A 21,344-nucleotide genomic window follows, 5' to 3' on the forward strand; every position below is an offset into this window, starting at 1 on the left:
CAACCTATATTTAATTGAATACACTACAAAGACAAGATATTGAATGTTCAAACTGATAAACTTTTGATTTTAGAAATTAATCATGAACTTTGAATTTTATGGCTGCAACACATCCCCAAAAAGCTGGGACAGGGTCATGTTTACCGCTGTGTTACATCACTTTTTCCTTGAACAACATTCAATAAACGTTTGGGAACTGAGGACACTCATTGTTGAAGCTTTGTACGTGGAATTCTTTCCCATACTTGCTCGATGTGCATCTTCAGCTGTTCAACAGTCCGGGGTCTCTGTTGTCGTATTTTACGCTTCATAATACACCACACAATTTCAATGGGAGACCGGTCTGGACTGCAGGCAGGCCAGTCTAGTACCCGCACTCTTTTACGACGAAGCCACGCTGTTGTAACATATGCAGAATGTGGTTTGGCATTGTCTTGCTGAAATAAGCAGGGACGTCCATGAAAAACACGTTGCTTGGATGGCAGCATATGTTTCTCCAAAACCTTTCAACATTTATGGTGCCTTCACAGATGTGTAAGTTACCTGTGCCATTGGCACTAACACAGCCCCATACCATCACAGATGCTGGCTTTTGAACTTTGCGTCCATAACAGTCCGGATGGTTCTTTTCCTCTTTGGCCCGGAGGACATGACGTCCACAATTTCCAAAAACTATTGGAAATGTGGACCACAGAACACTTTTCCACTTTCCATCAGTCCATCTTTGATGAGCTCGGGAGATGCCGGCGGCGTTTCTGGGTGTTGTTGATAAATGGCTTTTGCTTTGCATCGTAGAGTTTCAAGTTGCACTTCCGGATGTAGCGCCGAACTGTATTGACTGTCATTGGTTTTCTGAAGTGTTTCTGAGCCCATGTGGTGATATCCTTTACACATTGATGTCGGTTTTTGTTGAAGTGCCGTCTGAGGGATCGAAGGTCACGGGCATTCAATGTTGGTTTTCGGCCTTGCCGCTGACATGCAGTGTTTTCTCCAGATTCTCGGAACCCGTTGATGATATTATTGACTGTAGATGATGAAATCCCTCAATTCCTTGCAATTGTACGTTGAGGAACTTTGTCCTTAAACTGCTGGACTATTTTCTCCCGCACGTGTTCACAAAGAGGTGAACGTCGCCCCATCTTTGCTTGTGAATGACTGAGCAATTCAGGGAAGCTCCTTTTCTAGCCAATCATGGCACCCACCTGTTCCCAATGAGCCTGTTCACCTGTGGGATGTTCCAAACAGGTGTTTGATGAGCATTCCTCAACTTTCTCCGTCGTTTTTGCCACCTGTCCCAGCTTTTTTGGAACGTGTTGCAGCCATAAAATTCAAAGTTAATGATTATTTGCTAAAAACAATAACGTTGATCAGTTTGGACGTTAAATATCTGATCTTTGTAGTGTATTCAATTAAATATTAATTAATCAATTAAATATATATATTCAATTAAATATTGGTTGAACATGATTTGCAAATCATTGTATTCTATTTTTGTTTAACACAACGTCCCAACTTCATTGGAATTGTACACACCTACACTCATGTATTGTATACATGCATACTGAAGGTGACATACTGTAACCTGAATCCTTCCTTTTGATAGTTGTGCCTATGCTCACACATGATCTTTACTGACATAGAGTACATGTCCCTGCCTACAGTCTTTCTCTTGTACTTTGCTCCAAAGTCTATTTCCCAATGCTTCGTCAAACAGATATGACTTTACCAATCATTACCCTTTGATTGATATGGAAGAGGATTGTTCAAATCTATAAAGTGACTCATGGAATAATAAACTCAAAATTAGTAAACAGATGGATACGACAGTGTTCAGCTGTGATACAAATTAGTTTTGGCCCAGCACAGTATAAACACAAAACAATATTTTATTTTGACAACTCTTAATGTGTAACTTGCCTGGATGCATTAACTGTAGTCGGAGGAGGAAGTCGTCACGAGGTTTTTTCTTTCGCAAGCAAAATGGTTATCAGTTATCAGTCTGTGAGAGGTACCTGCTGCATAAGTGTGCCTGAACACAGATGTCTGTGTTTAAAGGTTATTGGTAACTGTGGTAGCTCGTCAAACAGCCGGTGGAATCGAGCAATGGTGATGCAGTTTGTCTGTTTATATCAACATTGGTGTCATAAACTTGCAGCATCTGTCCAATGTCTGCCGTTGGAATTGAGTTTTTTTCAGCCAGTAAGCATTTTAATTAAATTATTGGTTTTACTTCATTTGGGGGCTCGAGGCTTTGTATGTGAATAAATCTGGCCCTGGTTGTTTGACTACATACCTATAATTCAAAATATTTAATTTATAAGTTTACTGTATGTAGTGCCTTTCAAGGGTTTGTAACAGTATTTCATGGGGTAGTATTTATTTATAATACATATGACTAATACATGTAAAAAAGAATCATTTTAACTTTTATTGCTAATGAATCCGTTTGCTTTTTTTCACCCCCTTTTGGCAGAATAATGCAAAATAAATACGGGCCAAATTTTGACAATTTACATCGCGTAAAAACGTTTTGGTAAAGAGTTGGTAATGACCATATTAATACGTGTAATGTAATGAAAAACTATAGTAATTAAACTTGACATAGCAGGCAATTTTTCTGGATCAACGGTAGCAGAGAGGGCTACAGCCTAAAATAAGTATGCAAGAAACATCCATCCGTTTTCTACCCCGCTTATCCTCACTGGAGTCGCGGGTATGCTGGCGCATATTCCAGCTAACTGCGGGTGGTAGTGGGGTACACCCTGAACTGGTTGCCAGCCAATCGCAGGGCATATATGAACAAACAACCATTCGCACTCACATTCATACCTATGGACAATTTAAAGTCTTCAATTAACCTACTGTCCATGTTTTTGGGATGTGGGAGGAAACCGGAGTATCCAGAGAAAACCAACGCAGCCATGGGGAGAATACGCAAATTTCACAGAGGCGAGGCCGGATTTGAATCCGCATCCTCAGAACTGAGGTGGATGTGCTAACCAGTTGGCTGCTGTGCCATCATGCTGGAAACGATCATTGCAAATGTATTTCAACACAAACGTATGATCTTACTCCTACTGGAAATCAGTGTCATCTTAGCGTCATGTTTTACTTGCTAATTATGAACTCATTTAATGGGCAAAGTCATCAGACCATAAGATACGCTAAATGGTAGACTTGCTCACTATTGCCACCAGTGTTGCCACAGTTATCATGAAAAAGTAACGTAGTTACTTTACTGATTATTGGATTTTAAAATTAATTTAGTTACTTTACTGAGTACTTGATCTTAAGTTAGATTACAAGTAACTATTCGTTACATTCACAGGGCTCTACACTAACCTTTGCAGTTATAGCACTGGTGCGACCGACTTTTTCAGTTGGGTAGCACTTTGACTTTACACCGATCTGATCGGCTTGATCGGTATTGGCTGATAATTAGCATTTTGCTGATCGTCTTTAATGTCATCATTCGCCGATCTGATCAATGACGTCATTGATTGGCTCCGCAAAATAAATTTACTCCGTCGCCATCGTGTACAGTATATTTGAATCCAAAAACTAATTTATTTTTAGCTTTATCGCATGTCATAGTAGTGTAAATATCTGACCGCCAATAGTTATTTAAAAAAAAAAAAAAACATGTCGGCGGTGTGGGACAGACATGTATAAGTCAGACAACACGTAATGCCTGGATCAGACTTCAAGACAAATTTGGTCTTTCACGATTGCACTGTCAGACTACTTTAATAAAATCTTGTATTCCGATACCACCGCATCCCGTCTTTTACGATCTTACGGGCTTTATCTTTTCAACTCAAACGCGACCGGATACACTCGTTACCATGGTGACGACAATAACAATGGATCGCGTCGTGTGTATTATTATAAGAACAAAATGGGGGTGAAAATGTGTGCTGGTGGTCACCGGTGCTCGGGAGAGGACTAATTCAAGGATTGCTTGAGGTATGTTCACATACCGTAATTTCTCATGTATAATGCACATTTTGTCGCCCCACAAAATTGTCAAAAGTCAATAGTGCGCATTATACATAGGTATAGGGGCAAATGGACATATTTTATAAATGTATGCCGTCATCTAGTTTATGAAAAAGCTGTACACTTCCATTCCACAATTCCACCGCCACCTAGTGGTAATAAAGTGTAGCCTACACTTTCATTCCAATATGACAGTGGTACGTATGACTGAATACATGTACAGTAATCATAAGTTTACATACCATGGCAGAATTTGTAAAAAAATGTTATTTATTTTTTTAAATATGACTGATGACAGTACAACAGCCATAATTAATTTCTTTATGGTTATGTTTTGTTTAATGATAATGTTTTTCTGAAATGCTTGACCGTTTAATTTGAATCCCATTAAAATAAAATTAAATGTGTTTCGCCTGGTCCTTCATGTTTTCCTTTAAGCATTTTACAAATTCTACCTGGGTAATCAAACATACAACGTTGGCCTACTGGTTAGAGCGTCAGCCTCACAGTTCTGAGGGCCCGGGTTCAATCCACGGCCCCGACTGTGTGGAGTTTGGATTTTCTCCCCTTGCCTGCATGGGTTTTCTCCGGGTACTCCGGTTTCCTCCCACATCCCAAAAACATGCATAAATTGGAGACTCTAAATTGCCCGTAGGTGTGACTGTGAGTGCGAATGGTTGTCTGTCTGTATGTGCCCTGCGATTGGCTGGCAACCAGTTAAGGGTGTACCCCGCCTCCTACCCGATGACAGCTGGGATAGCCTCCAGCACGCCCGCGACCCGAGTGAGGAGAAGCGGCTCAGAAAATGGATGGATGGATGGACATGTTCAAATAAAGTGCTTAACTTCAGAATAATTCTCTGAAAAAAAAAGTTTCCTACGAAGCCACGCTGTTGTAACACGTGCAGAATCTGGCTTGGCATTGTCTTGCTGAAGTAAGCAGGGGCGTCCATCAAAAAGACGTTGCTTGGATGGCAGCATATGTTTCTCCAAAAACTGTATGTACCTCTCAGCATTAATGGTGCCTTCACAGATGTGTAAGTTACCCATGCCATTGGCACTAACACAACCCCATACCGTCACAGATGCTGGCTTTTGAACTTTGCGTCCATAACTGTCCGGCTGGTTCTTTTCCTGTTGGGCCCGGAGGACACAACATCCACACTTTTCCACTTTGCATCAGTCCATCTTGGATGACCTCGGGCCCAGAGAAGCTGGCGGCGTTTCTGGGTGTTGTTGATAAATGGCTTTTGCTTTGCAGAGTAGAGTTTCAAGTTGCACTTACGGATGTAGCGCCGAACTGGGTTTACTGACATTGGTTTTCTGAAGTGTTCCTGAGCCCATGTGGTGATATCCTTTACACATTGATGTCGGTTTTTGTTGAAGTGCCGCCTGAGGGATCGAAGGTCACGGGCATTCATTGTTGGTTTTCGGCCTTACCGCTTACATGCAGTGATTTCTCCAGATTCTCTGAACCTTTTGATGATGATATGGAGCGTAGATGATGTGAGTGAATGTTTGATGATCATTCCTCAACTTTCTCAGTCTGTTTTGCCACCTGTGCCAGCTTTTTTGGAACCTGTTGCAGCCAAGTTAATGATTATTTGCTAAAAAAAAAAGTGTATCAGTTTGAACATGAAATATCTTGTCTTTGTAGTGTATTCAATTAAATCTAGGTTGAACATGATTTGCAAATCATTGTATTCTGTTTTTATTTAACACAACGTCCCAACTTCTTTGGGAATTGGGGTTGTACTTGAGCGGTGTAAATAAATGTTTTTCTGCGTGAATAAAATTTTTTTTATTCTGCATTATTGTAGTCTTCCTTCCATCTATTCATTATCTGTACCGCTTATCCTCCAAAGAAAAATGTCTGCGGGTTAGTTTTGTTAGTTTTTTTTTTTTTTCTTTCTTTTTTTTTTGCCTCCTTTTTCATGCCTGAGGTGTTTGCATGTCTCATTTAAAAAATTTATTGCTGCACATGTGGAGAATGCAAATTATGTTCCCAGCATACACTGACAGTAAAAAAACCCCAAACTGAATTAGCTTTATTTTGCACTATTAAAGTATAATTTCTATTTCATGGTTTTTCATGGTTTTCTAATTTTTCATTTTATGTATTCAAATGTCGAATATGCTTATGTTTAAGTTGAGCAGTGGTTATTGTTGCAATTTAATTATGTATTTTTGTTATTGGTTTTATTGAAGTTATTTTTTCGGATTTCCAAATCTAATTTTCATTTATTTTATTCTATTGTAGTACACTCTTATTCTTAGTTACTTTATGTCATCCGTTGGTATAATAAATGGGTCAATGTTTCTCCTACCTACTGTTGCTGATTTATTGTTCTCCGTTTGGTTAATAACACTTCATCAAGCCTTTTCTAACATTCCCTACTACAAAATGAGTAAATTTGTGTATGACTTTTGCTGATATCGGATTGGACTGATATCAGCATCGGCCGAAATTCAAGGCTGCAATATTGTTGTTGGATCGAAAGTGGAAAAAGTTGGATCAGAACATCCCTTTTAGCTATATTTAGAAAGTTACTGTAATCTGATTAGTTAATCATAAACAGTAACGCGTTCGATTAATTATGACATTATGAGGCCGCCATTTTGGAGTAACGTGTTCCCGACACCACTGATTGCCTCGATAGATTGCGATTTGTAATTAGTTAATTACGTATGCATCTTAATCCAGTGGCCACTTTTAGTAGCATACTGCAAACACAGTGGATGAATATCCTAAGTATGGAATACCAGAGCTCTTTGTGTTAACAGAATACGGTTTTATATTATCTATGGTTCCTGCACATTTGATTGTATAATTTTGACAATATAGCATGATTGACAATTGTAAATAACTAAAGAAACAATTCACACTATTCCATTGTATTCGTGAGGATTTCTAACATTATCTGACCTGTGTTCCTTGTTGAATCACCAATCCCTTGCAGACTACTGTGCCAGCAAGTTTGCAGCAGTAGGTTTTGCAGAATCAGTGGGTCTAGAACTCCTGGCGACTGGAAAAGATGGTATCAAGACCACCATTGTTTGCCCGTACTTCATTAATACTGGACTGTTCGATGGATGTCAAACTAAGTAGGTATCTTTACAGGATCTCAATGATGGTAACGTCAAAATGTTCCTTCTTTTAACCTCATCTACACTGTTCACCTCCTTGTTTAGGGAAATGTGGTGGCCACAATATGGGAAACTCCTAATGATGCAATTCATTGCAAACCACATCAATCACAATTATGATCAATGTTGTTGAGTGTATACAATTATGAAATTGAGCATTCTTATCTTTTTGAATCATTGAAAACTTATGAACTCATTGTGCATGAGTTCCTAGTGTAAATGTTGATTATTGTGAGATTTATATCTACCAGTGTACTTGCTCCAAAATAATAAAACTTAATTTGTAAGGCTGTGACGATTCTGTATCGAAACCAAAAATCACGGCCTTCAAATACACGATCGTGCGTCGTCTTGGAAATGGCAGCACCGCAACACGCCATTTCAACTGTGTGCCTTGGCTCCACATACAACCGCATGAGCTCACAGCGCTGCCAAGCTTAACATAATTCATTCTATTATTATTTTAAGTTAATGAAACATAAGCCTAAATTGAAGATCCATTTCTTTATCAAGCCTCTTTTACCTGTACAGAGAGCGCTGGACTTTTGCGACTCCTTTCAGACAGTAAGAGAAAAACTTTTTTTTTTTTTTTTTTTTTTTTTTTTTTTTTCCCCCATTTCTGTTTTTCAGCAGAGATAGGCAGTCTCGGTGGAATTGAGGAATCCTCACTGTATACAGTGTTGATGGTGCGCTGCTTCCCACTTCTGAGACACCAGATGGTGGACCAGAATTTCCTCGAAGCCATTCAGAAATCGTTCTCCATGGCCTCACCGAACTCCTGCCATGTCTGAATTTTTGCCTTAGCGACCACCAAAGCTGCCTTTTGCTTGGGCAGCCGGTAGCCATAAGCTGCCTCAGGAATCCCACAATGGAGGCGCAGATCCCAGGGTGTCCTGGTGCCAAGTGCATGTGTGGACACCCTTATGCTTGAACATGGTGTTTATGGACAATCCGTGGTGAGCACAGAAGTCCAACAACAGAACACCACTCTGATTCTGATCGGGTGGGGGGTGTTCCTCCCAATCACGCCCTTCCAGGTCTCAGTCATTGCCCATGTGAGCATTGAAGTCCCCCAGCAGAATGATGGATTCCCCAGTGGGAGCGCTCTCCAGCACCCCTTCCAAAGACTCCAAAAAGGGTGGGTCCTCTGAATTGCTGTTTGGAGCATAGGCACAAACAACAGTCAGGACCCGTCCCGTCCCCCCCACCCGAAGGTGAAGGGAGGCGACCCTCTCGTCCACTGGGGTGAACCCAAATGTGAAGGCCCCGAGCTGGGGGGCAATAAGTATACCCACACCTGCTTGCCGCCTCTTACCGTGTGCAACTCCAGAGTGGAAGAGAGTCGAACCCTTCTCAAGAGGACTGGTACCAGAGCCCAAGCTGTGTGTGGAGGCGAGCCTGACTATATCCAGTCAGGACTTCTCAACCTCACACAGTAGTTCAGGCTCTTTCCCTGCCAGAGAGGTGACATTCCACGTCCCTAGAGCCAGTTTCTGTAGCCGGGGATCGGATCGCCAAAGTCCCTGCCTTCGGCCACCGCCCAGCTCACACTGTACCCGACCCCTATGGCCCCTCCCACAGGTGGTGAGCCCACGGGAAGGGGGACCCACATTACCCTTTCGGGCTGTGTGAGGCAGATGTGCTAACCAGTCGGCCCCTTTGCCATACCATTTAACTCATCACTGAGTGGGAACTTCACCCACGCTGCCATAGTCAGGCGAGTGCATCACTACGCCATTAGTGACGGGTCAGAATTCATGATATGTATCAAATCTTGATCTTTGTGTATCGTTACAGCTCTTGTAATTTGTGTTTCGCACAAAATTAAGTAATGGATTGATAACGAGATGTAATTTATTATTTTATAATTTTATATAGTATAATATTTAGGAAGAATTGCCTGACTAAAAATCACAGGGCTTATAGAGACCTGGTTTATCATATAATGTGATATTTGAAACAGGTAAACAATACCGAAACAATACTGTACTGTACAGATAGGCAGTGGAATAAATGTATGTCTGTGGAGATTGATTTCTCAGTCATCCAGGTCACGGTAATCCACAAAGGTCAAATCAAGGCTGAAACTGGACTGTTCTTGTTTGAAGATGTTTCATCTGTAATCTGAAAGGCTTCTTCAGTTCTAAAATGTTGTGTGTGGACTTTCCCTCGGTGGTTGTGTTCTTTGAGGGTGGTCCACAATAGGTTGTTTTTGTTGCCAGATGTAGTGGGTGAAACGTCTGTCCTGCATCCTAATCCATCCTTCACCCGTCTTGCTGCAAAGCAAGACGTGTCGTCTTGTTAAATGAGGTGAGCTTTGGAGGGAGAGATGTCAGGACTGTTATATGCAGGCATAAATCGGGAGATTTCACCCCTAGAATTTTAGAACTGAAGAAGCCTTTGTATTAAAGGTGAAACATCTTCAACAAACGAGCAATCCAGTTGCCTTGATTCAACCTTCACGGATTACAGAGTAGGCTAAGTGCTATGCAGAAAGAGATTGGTGAGCGGAGGTATTTGTCTGTTTTAGTGCATTTTTGTTGGTCCATTGTCGACACATGAATTTCGCATGTTTTTTTTCTTCTTCTTCCTGAACTCTTAAACAAGTTTTACTGCAGTCAGTGACCAACCAAATTCTTCTTCTTTTCTAATTTTAAGAAGCAAGCAGCATTCTACATTATACTGTCATGACTATTCCAGGGTAATGCTGCAAACTGATTTTCATCTTCTTCCGCTTCTGTTGTCTGCATGAGATGATAGCATAATACCTCAATTTTACATTACATTACAGATTGATTATTAGGTGATTCATAGAGAAACATTTATATTGATTGTGGAGTTCTATCTGATGGAAAATAAAATGCAGACTTTTTTAACAACGGAGTACCAATAAAAGACTGAATCCTCAATCTGAAAACAAACAATTGAAAACTGTCTCAGGTGTCTGTGCTGATGTTTCGCGTGTTAGACATAATAACGACTATGTCTCACTTTACCGACCCTCAAACCAAAATACCTGGCGTAACATGAGGCAGGTGCTGGAAGATGTGTCAATTTGTACGTCGGCTTTCCTGGAGACCAATGAAGCCCCCCAAGTCATGCTTTATGGCAGCATTTGGCATGTCCGTTTCTGTTTCTTGTTTGGCATGCAAAAGTTAAAAAATAAGCTTCACTTCAACAGTGAAAATGCTTTTAGTATTTGTGCAGTGTTGCTAAAAATTATTAATCACCAGTTAAAACTCTTTGCCAGGGTAATAAATATGCATTATTTGCACTTCATGAAACACCATTTGTTTTTGTATTTTTAAGTGCTTACAAAAACCTCATGAAAATGGCCTTCAATATTATCAGTCACTATCCACCTCCAAACTATTGTTTTCTACTTGGTGACCAAGGCTGACATATTAGAATGAATTAATTTAGCACAATTCATAGGAGACGATGCAAGATGAAAGATTGTGCAAGTAACTACAACAAAGGATTGATGTTTTAACATGTTTTCTTATCTTCAACAGATGGCCAAGACTGCTTCCAATCCTTGATCCAAGTTATGTTGCCAAGAAGATCATCGAGGCTGTCCTCACGGACCAAGTGTTTCTTCTGATGCCAAAGAGCATGTACATCATTGCTGCCCTTAAGAAGTTAGTTTCTACCCTTTTTGCTGAGGGCTGACAATCTTGAATAATGAACGCGTTCAATATTTACGAGCAAAACTCTTCATGTGTGGGGAAAGCTGACGTCTCCCGAGTCATGACCCTCAGAGTTGTGACGTGAAACAGAATGTAGTCCATTAAAGAAGCGCCCTATACTGATGAATACGGAAATGACTATAAATGGAAAAAAAGCTTTTTTGTTTTTTTTTGTATAAAACTGGGTTCCCCAGATGGCAAGAAGTATTTTCCAAAGCAAGTCTTAGTTTATCTACACCATTTCCGCTTCTATTCCCTTTGGCATCACTCGACAAAGATGAGCGCACACCCGAAAGTGTCTGCCCGTCTTTGTTTTTGTGAGATCACGCGAGATTTCAAGATCTGTGGTGGAACAGAATCTGGGCCTGGGTCAAGAGGGGGGCTCCGGTCACCAGCATCCGGGCGAGGGGAAAATGCCATCCACATATTGTGATTGTCATAAAGTGTCTTTGAGCAGTGCTTTTGCTGGCCGACGAGGGGCATAAAGCCCCCGACAGCTTAGCTCCTAGGATCATTGGGACACACAAACCCCTCGACCACATTAAGGTGACTCCTCAAGAAGGAGCTGCCGTAAGTCAGCTTTTATTTTTTCCTCAATAGTTTAGTCTTCCCGGTTGTGTTTTGACTGGGTGTCATATTGGCTGTGTCCTGCGATGACTGTGCAGGTACAAAGGAGACAGCATGTAGTAATGGCTGACTAGGGGCAGAGCGGCGTTGTTGTTTTGTATGTTTGTTTCCTGGATGAGTGTTCTCCTCTTGTAGTCCACAGTGTTGAATGCATCAAGTTGTTGGTTAATAGTTGTATAGTTCATCGGGCATTGTTTGTTCGCTGGTTGTTGTTGTGCTGCAAGTCTGGAGATGCTAGCACCTAGCAGGTCCAGGAGCTAGCCGCGGGAGCTAGCGGCAGATGCTAGCTAGCTTCTGTAGCGACACAGAGTTGCGATCCAAGAAGAGTTCCGAGTGAAACGTCTTAAAGGTAGCCAATTCGAGACCACGTTGCGGTGGAGAGCGGTAATTTAGCGACTATATAAGGAAAAAGTGGATATCGAGTGACTTTGCATAACATGTCCATCCTTGACCCGGGAAGTCCATCCGGACAGATATGATATGGTAGCGGCCGCAAGGATGTCACCGAAAATTTACTGTATTATGTACATACAGTACATTGGTAACCATATCGGAATAAAGGTACTGTTGTGGCGGGGTGATGGAATTCCTCTATGGAACGAAGGCCTGATTGTGTTCCACGTGTGCTGGACTTCCGGTTAACTTCTGTTTTTTCTTTCAAACGAGTTCTTTTACTCGACCTTTTTTTTTTTTTTTTTTCTTATAAAGTTTATATATAATCAGCCACCAATTGTGCAAGTTCTCCAACTTAAAAAGATGAGAGGCGTGTAATTTTCATCATAGGTAAACCTTTGCTTTGTGTTAGTGCAATTGTGTTTGCAGGGGTGAATATCTCATGCTCTGACTGCAGCGTAAAAGGTCTACAAACTATAAACTCTACACCTTAAAAAGTCACTGGTCATTTTCTTGAAGGAAATAGTCGATAAAGGGGTCTGAATAGTACTCTAAGGGCCTGATTTACTAAGATTCCAAATAGTGGGCGCAAAATTGGGCAGGGCTGAATTCCATCAGATTCTCCTCCGTCAGTAAGTCCCTGTCCATATCTCCTCTGAAAGCACAGCAAGGCGATGCCAGCTCAATGTTTGAAGCAGAGTCGCTCCTCTCAGTTCTTGGTGAGCATAGAAAACCATACATCCATTTTCTTCCGCTTATCCGAGGTCGGGTCGCGGGGGCAGTAGCTTTAGCAGGGAGGCCCAGACTTCCCTTTCCCCAGCCACTTCATCCAGCTCTTCCGAGGGGATCCCGAAGCGTTCTCAGGCCTGTCGAGAGATGTAGTCTCTCCAGCGTGTCCTGGGTCATCCCCGGGGTCTCCTCCTGGTGGGATGTGCCCAGAACACCTCACCGGGGAGGCATCCTGGATACATCCTAATCAGATGCCCAAGCCACCTCATCTGGCTCCTCTCAATGTGAAGGAGCAGCGGCTCTATTCTGAGATCCTCCCGAATGACCAAGCTTCTCACCATATCTCTAAGGGAGAGCCCGGACACGCTGCGGAGGAAACTCATTTCGCCCGCTTGTAACCGGGATCTCGTTCTTTCGGTCATGACCCACAGCTCGCATATTAAGCAACAAGGCATTTAAAAAACAAAAAACTGCAACACCCGCAGAGGCCAACTGCCAATTTCAAAATAAAAGCCCCACCATTGGACGTCAATGCCTCGTTAGGCTTTTGCCTGTGAATATTTTCATTCATCCAAGTCATTTCACTTTCAAGAGCATTGAATCAATCGTAGTTGGACAAGCAGTACAGTCCATTTGCAATCGATTCAATGCCCTGAGAATTGTTAGGCTTATATTTTGAAGTACCTCTGCAGCTCTTCAAGGCTTCCGTCACGAGCAATGCTGCTGCGGCAACCGACCAGCTGTCGCCGATAGCAGCCCCGCTGCCATACCTACACTGAATGCTGTCCTTTCCGCAGTTTGTACTACTATCATATACTGTTTCCACCAACATCAACACGACACCATCCCGAAATCATGTTCAATCGCTACTTTAATACACTAAAATGATTACGCTGTCATGGATCAAATGGTAGAATATGGTGCTAGCTAGCCAGCGTTAGTGGCCAGCAGCTAGCCGCTCGAGTGCTTCGTAGGCTCGCGACAGCCTGTGGAGTACTTTTTGCGAGGCAGTTTAAAGGGTGAAGACGAATGTGCACACTTAGACTTTGATGCTGACAGCCTGACACGGTTGCAGTTCCTACCGATCCATTTTTAACAACCTAGGCTTGCGCAAATGTATGGCAACGTGCTAGCTAGTAGCTACATTAGCTGTGACGTCACTTTTGCCCGAAGGAGGGACCGTGTTACGTGACAGAGAATGAATGAATAAAATTCATATAATAATTATAAATAAATAATAAAAAATGGAAGTTTACGATGCAGTGATTTATTTTTTATTTATTTTTTATTTTATTTTATAAGATTTAAATTTAAGTAACCTGTATCTGATGACAATATGGACATTTACAATATAATAGGATGTTTTGACCTCCTGACTTCCGCTTTAAGTGACGTTTTAAGGTTTTTACAAAGGAGGAAAATTCTTGACATCCATAAAATCAAAACTATTTGGGCGATCGTTCTGATATTTTCAGAGGTTGAAGTGGGCATAGATAGAGATGTCCATATAAATGTTGGTGACGATTGCTCGTAGTTTTGTGACATTAAGCTACTTTAAGGTTTTTCTCAATGGCATAGGTGTCAAGGTCCTAGGACCAGATCCGTCCCCAGGTCAAGTACCTTAAAACAGTCTTATCTGCAATATGTGGTCTTCATGAAGAGAAAAGACTATTATAAGGTCAAATAATGGTATTATTGGTCAATTTATCTAACCTGAATGTAAAACATCTTAAGCTAATGTTCTCCAGTTCAACACCATTTCATAACTCACTTCACTAATCATGTAGTTTATCTGAATGTCAGTCTGAGCCTGTTTTACTCTCCAATTCATTTCAGCTTATTTTTCCCCAATAGATTGATATCTGTCTTGTTTGCCGAATATCTCAAATAAGGCATTTGTTTTTAAATGTTGTTGCAGTTGCCAAATATGAGATTTGAAAAGCTCATGTCTGCTGGCAGAGCACGTTGCGCTCTCATAATGATGCCACCATGGCTGACGACCCTCTCATCTGCGGCGCTTCATGCTAACACTGCTAGTACTTTCATTGCAACTTGGATAAGTAGTTTTTGTCTGTCTTTTGAAATGTAGTTTTAAATAATTACTTTCATGAATTCATTTAAAAAAATATATATATACCTTGTACTGTTAAACTAAAATTGGCTTAAAATGTGCTTTATTTGAAATGGTTTAAAACAATTAGTACTACATTTACTCAATTGTTACCTCACCATTTAAACCACACATGTTGGTTCAGAGTCACTGCTTGAACTTCAATTAGGGCGGCACGATTATGGTCAAAATGATAATCCCGATTATTTTTGATCTATATTGTAATCACGATTATTCCACGTTATGAAAAAAAATCTTTATTTTTGTTCCACTACTTTTCAACAATGTACTTTTTTTTTCAGTCCAAAATGAAACTTTGAAAGAAGAATAAATTATACATACTAAAAACCAGAATTTCTCTAAGAATTTCATATTTACCACGGCAATGAATACATAAATATTCTATGACACTGCAACTCAATGGAAATAAATAGTTTGCTGCGTAAACTAAAGAAAACCACACCCTAGGCTATAAACACTGACTTTTCATTTAAAAGTCTCCGTCAATATAGTGAATTGAAAACGATAGTTATGGCTCCATTGTTCTGCTCGACCACAGGTCAGTCATGCTCACAACTGGAAAGAACTCAACAGTTGTGCTTTCCATGTCTCTTTACCCCTGCCATTGTTCATACAGTGCCACTTTTATGAAAAAATTGCGAGAGGGGGTGACATATTGCTTGTCGAGAAGCCTTAACCATGCTTTGGCACCCTGGTGGTTGGCTGAGCAGCAGAGCCTTTATTTTAAATGTAAAAATCGCTGACCATAAGTAGAATTTTATCGTGGCAGTCATAATCTTGATCACTATTCAAATTCGATTGTGTTGCCCTTATGTCAGTCAAACGATAGCTAACTACTGAATGATTTTAAGAACGGGCTCATGTATATACGGATATTTACTGGTCTGAATGGCTCTTCAAATGACGAACAAAGTTTGATGTTGTGGTCTGGCTGTCCGTTATCTTTGAACACATTTTGCATTCCACATGTTGTTTAACATAAACATTTTAGTTTTTCTAGCTGAAAGTAATAACTTACGGCACACCCTCTGCCCTAGACATAACGATGCCATCTGATAGGAGAGGGTGTACTGTTAGTGCTGTAATAAAGGTCAAAGGCACTGCAACAAATTATTAGTTTGAGAGAGCACATATTTATGCAACCATTTTATTGTACAAGTTTTGGTGTTCCTCCCCAAAAGGTTTTTTTTTTTCCATTTGAGTTGCACAGGTTGTAGGTCACACATTAATGGTGGAAAATGTTTTGAAATTACTTTTTTATTGACACAAAAACCTGACATTGGAACACGGGTGTGTAAACTCTTGTAGACTGTTCTAAGGGTAGAAATCCATCCATCCTTCCTATGAAAACACAGGACCATTGTTCTCTCTTGACTGATGTGACCACATTCACGTTTGGCGTATCATGTGGTCCATTTACACGTGCACATACACGTACATACACACACACACACACACAAATAAAAATGAGAAAGGTCCTGTCCTTGGAGACCTCAGATGGTTTCGGCCATAATAATAGATGTCTCTATTGAACCTATTAGGGATCACCACAATGCATGGTAAGACTATAATTGCTGGAGTAATGGAAGCCCTACACATGAAAATTGTTCTGTTCATGACACAGAAAGGGTTTACATAGGAGCCCATTCAGTGCAGTGGTCATTTTCGGCATTACTCTTCTCTCGCTGTTGTTCCTCATTAATAACAACAAAAAATGTACTACAGATTAGGGTTTTTTTTGCGGGGGGCGGATGGGATGTTAGTTGTTTCAAATGAGGATGTGTGACTTTGGATTTTTCCTTTATTTTCTACCACAAGACTCAACTGAGCCTCGTTTAATTTATTATTATTATTATTATTTATTTATTTAAAAGACTGTCTAGCTTGTCAAACAAGACCAGACTCGGGCTGACACCTAAAACTTCCATGCCTCTGTTTAAACGTCTTGATTGTTTTTGTTATTGTAAGAACTGGCATTGTCAATTGTTAATTTTATTTGTAATACTTTTTATTTTTGCAGAGCCACAACTTTTCTCTGTGCACATTTGCTGGTTTACGTGTCAGAAAGTTAAAGTGCAACCAAATTCATATCCATGTTTTGTTTCGAAATATGTTTGAAGATAAGTGCTGAGAACAGTATAGTACTGAATTGTTGAGGTATAGCTTGACATCACTTTTGGCTGTTCTTTTTTGGGTGGGGCTAAAAACTAGCCCTGTGACAACACGGGGCTTGGGCATATACTTTCTAGCATGAGCCACCACCCCCCCAACTATATAAACAGCAAGTGAGCTTATCCCATGCAGTGGCCATTCGGCAGAATTGCTGCTTCCTCATTCCTTAACTTGACCGATGGGTCATTTTCTGTACCGCTAATCCTCGCAAGGGTCGCGGGCGTGCTGGAGCCTACCTCTGCTATCTTTGGGCGAGAGGTGGGGTACACCCTGAACTGGTCACCAGCCAATCCCCCCTGCTGCTTGGGTAGCTAATCCAAGCAGTGACGCGGGGGCTGGAGGATGATCTGCACGTCCAGACTTCGTGGCACGTCAGAGAAAACCTCAAAGGCTTTTCGACATTAATCACAAACAACGGATATCCGAAAATTCACTCCAGTTTCACTGAGAGGCTAATATATTTTTTCAAATTCACAAGTGCTCACAACTCTCAAGAGGACTGGTACCAGAGCCCAAGCCGTGCATGGAGGCGAGCCCGACCTCCAGCTCGGGCTCCTTCCCTGCCAGAGAGGTGACATTCTACGTCCCTAGAGCCAGCTTCTGTAGCCGGGAATCGGATCGCCAAGGTCCAGGTCCCCGCCTTCGGCCCCTACCCAGCTCACACTGCGCCCGACCTTTATGGCCCCTCCCACAGGCGGTGAGCCCTCGGGAAGGGGGACCCACGTTTCCCTTTCGGGCTATGCCCGGCCGGGCTCCGTGGGTGCAGGCCTGACCACCGGGCGCTCGGCTTCGAGCCCCACCTCCAAGCCTGGCTCCAGAGGGCGGCCCCGGTGAGCCGCGTCCGGGCAAGGGAAACTGCTCTCCATTTGTGTTCATCATTCATCATAGGGGTTTTCTGTTCAGATGTATTACTTGAATAGATGTCACACCCAAAATTTTTAAGGAATAAGCCTCAATGTTCCAATACTTTTGCAGTGGAATGTATATCCGTATAAATAAAATTTACATTTTTGGGATTTAAAAAAAAAAAAAAAAACTTCAGATAAGTGCATATTTGTTTGACAGTGACTATGTAGTCTCTGTGTGTGTGTATCCACATTATCCTAATTTCATAATTTAAAAGCATTACTTTTCATGGAAAATTCCAGATGAACAAAATATCTGATGACAAATGACATTACTCAATAATTTAAAATGCTTAACGTCATAATAAATATTGTCATGTATCCATGCCTCAAATAACTAAATGCCTACAGTTTTCATGTCCGTTGTTTTTACATTGAATGTAATCTGATAAGAACACTTTCTGGAGTTATCTTCTCGCCTTGTTCTTGTTTTCCTGATTTGGTCCATTTGTCTGAGGGCAGAGTCATTATTCTACGGTATATTAGAAAGCTTTCGTCTCTGGAACACAGCTCACACGAATGGAAGTAGTGCTTCGCCTGTCACGTCTGTTAGTTTTACATAAAAGCCATTGTATTCAGCCTTCTAATAAGGTGTTGTTGTATTAACCATTATTGTCTGTCTTCACTTTGAAGGAAGTCATTGTTACTCAGAAGATGTCAGTCATCCAAAAGCTCTAAGTATAGACTCATTTTAGAAGGGATGCATTGTTTTGCCATGAGCATTACCTTACAGAAAAACTTCCTTTGATGCAGTGCCATTAAAATTTTCTTGAGTGCTTCGACTAAATTACGTTGGTGTTATTGGATAAACCTGATACACCTACACCATCCAGATGAAAACTGGCGTCTGATAAAAAGAGAGCCATATTTAATTGTTGCTATTTGATCCAGGATGAATCTTGGTGTATTGGCAAGTTCAGCAGGTTGATTATGTATTGCTATAAATTGTGCAAATATATAAAGTAAAACCTGGAGGGCTGAGTAAGAATGTCTGTAATTGCGTCCAAGTCAGTTAGAGATCCACTGTATCGATAACCATAATCACATTACAGAGTGCCCATTGTCTTCATATTTTAAAAGGATGACCAAAGTCCAATGTATAATTTGTTCAATTTGAGTAGAATTCCAAAGAATAGAATTTAAGGTTGCTTGCAAACCATTAAGCGGCTGGCCAAATAACTAGCAACATCAGCCAACGTTGTGACCAGGTATCTTTCCAAAGCGTCCATCCCACTGTCACATCTGTTTAATATTCTTTGTGCTGCCATATATGGTAAGAAATGACTACACAGGTGTTTTAGAGTGAGTTGATAGGTAGTTGATTGATAGTTCAAAAGTATGTTGGCCATTGTGTCATATGAGGGCCCATTGACGAAATTATTGATCTGAAGTATGGTTCTTTGTTGCAAATTCATCCATCCATCCATTTTCTGAGTCGCTTCTCCTCACTCGGGTCGCGGGCGTGCTGGAGCCTATTCCAGCTGTCATCGGGCAGCAGGCGGGGCACACCCTGAACCGGTTGCCAGCCAATCGCAGGGCACATACAAACAAACAACCATTCGCACTCACATTCACACCTACGAGCAAATCTAGTCTTCAGTCAACCTAGCACGCATGTTTTTGGGATGTGGGAGGAAACCGGAGTGCCCGGAGAAAAGCCACGCAGGCACGGGGAGAACACGCAAACTCCACACAGGCGGGGCCGGGGATTGAACCCGGGTCCTCAGAACTGTGAGGCAGACACTCTAACCAGTCGTTCACCGTGCCGCTGTTGCAAATTCATTTATTTATTTATTTATTGTTACAAGTCAAATGTGAGGAGTTCTAACAACACGACAGAAGCATAAACACTTTAAAATACATCGAACTCACCAGACAGAGATGCATATTATTTATAGGAAAACAGTCCAGTGTCCTCACAATGTTCAGTTTTCCCTCAAAAAGGCTGCTTTCGAAATGAATGAGGGGGGCGAGCGGAGGTCCGCTAGTGCCGGTATAATCCACCCCAAAAAATTACAACTAAAACACTTAATAGCTGATTCACAGTGCCTTTTTGGTCAACTCGAAATATTTTTTGTTCGGTCTTCCCACAATGAATAGTTGTCTGGAAGTCACTTTTACAGTATTGGTGTATGTGGCATATTGTATCTGCATCCATACTTTGTGTGCAATATGCTGTTTAACCTCCCCAGGGTGCTTGGCTGACTACAACCTCTGACACGCCTAAGAGGAAAAGTGCTTAAGTCGACCACAGAATACACGCAAGGCCACATTTGACAGGAAAGTTGGTCCACCATGAGTGTGTATCTGGCATGAAGGCACAAGTGACAGATTTAAGTCATCTAATAATATAATAATACTAGATACTGTAAATACACTTCTTTTTTGTGTAATTTTACTAGAAACTTCTAATGATCTGCCAGTGCAGTAAGTGAATTTTAACCTCAGTTGTCATCACTTTCATGTCTGGTGCGTGAACTCCAGGCTCGTTTTTAATTTCCTTAATCTCCTGGTGCAATAAATCGAAAAGTGATTGCTTCTTGTCACTGGAAGAGAGGACTTGAATACGGGCGTCAGGTGAGCTGGGTAGTAGATCTTCAGTGCTGGTGGATGTATTAGCCTTCCGTCTTTTCCGCGGGTTGCTGTGGTCGTCATGGTTGGATCCACTACCTTGCATCACGTAGCATTCGAAGGTTCCATCGATGAAATCTTCGCGTGCCAGGTGTTCATGTGGGGATTCCGGCCAGCGATAGGTTGTTGCCCACCCCTTGCCTTCTTAATAGGACATGGAACATAACATAAAGTTTGATGTTGATGCCTCATTGAATGGTAAAAACTCATTTTGTTTTCAGTTTCACAAAAACCAATCATATTGAGATTATGGTCTCAGATAAGATCATTGACTAGCGAAGCTTTTGAGGAGAGTGATCTCATATTCATAAAACCGATTTTCCTTAAAGTGGGCTGATCGGTGCTATTTACCCCCAGAGTATTCCTGGGAGTAATACTGTATTAATAAGATTGCATCGTCTAAACCTGCAATATATTTCAAATTGCTGTGAGCGCGGCGAGAGATTAAAACTGCAGGAGTCTGGTAGCATTTATTTCTCGACGCTGTCATCCTTAGAACAAACCAGGGAAGAGTGATGGCGGCTACCCCATTAGAGCGAAGGCCATCCGCCCGCATCAAGCCGGGAGTCCTCTAGAACAAAGACTAGTTATCTACAAACTGCAGCCCCTCTTCACTACAGAAGCTAGCCATCCACCAGTTAAGCGAGAATAATCTGCGAAACCTCTCATCATTGTCTCTTGCAGGCAAGGGGCCAGAGACAATTACTCGATGCTGACATATCACGTTCCTGGTGAGATTACGAGTCCTGGTTATGTTTCTCATTGTAATCTCTGATTACCTCATCCTTGTATCACTGGAGCCGACATGTATCACTATAGCCCCAAGCTGGTGTCTAGGCCTAATACAAATCAGTTCCCTAAGGCTAGGTTCAATGTCGGGTGCTCTGGCTCAAGGAATACACATTAGAGTGGCGGGGCTTAT

General features: G+C 41.5%; 1 protein-coding gene across 1 annotated transcript in view; it reads left to right on the forward strand.

Moving 5' to 3' along the window:
- LOC133411655 (epidermal retinol dehydrogenase 2-like) overlaps positions 1 to 21,344 on the forward strand; it is a 29,552-nt gene that overhangs the window by 7,468 nt on the left and 740 nt on the right. Inside the window, exons 5-6 of the mRNA XM_061694255.1 lie at positions 6,959 to 7,103; positions 10,661 to 10,786. Coding sequence (XP_061550239.1) covers positions 6,959 to 7,103; positions 10,661 to 10,786 — 271 coding nt within the window. The remainder of the gene's footprint in view (positions 1 to 6,958; positions 7,104 to 10,660; positions 10,787 to 21,344) is intronic.

This window comes from Phycodurus eques, chromosome 13 (assembly GCF_024500275.1).
Source record: "Phycodurus eques isolate BA_2022a chromosome 13, UOR_Pequ_1.1, whole genome shotgun sequence".
NCBI classification, from domain to species: domain Eukaryota; kingdom Metazoa; phylum Chordata; class Actinopteri; order Syngnathiformes; family Syngnathidae; genus Phycodurus; species Phycodurus eques.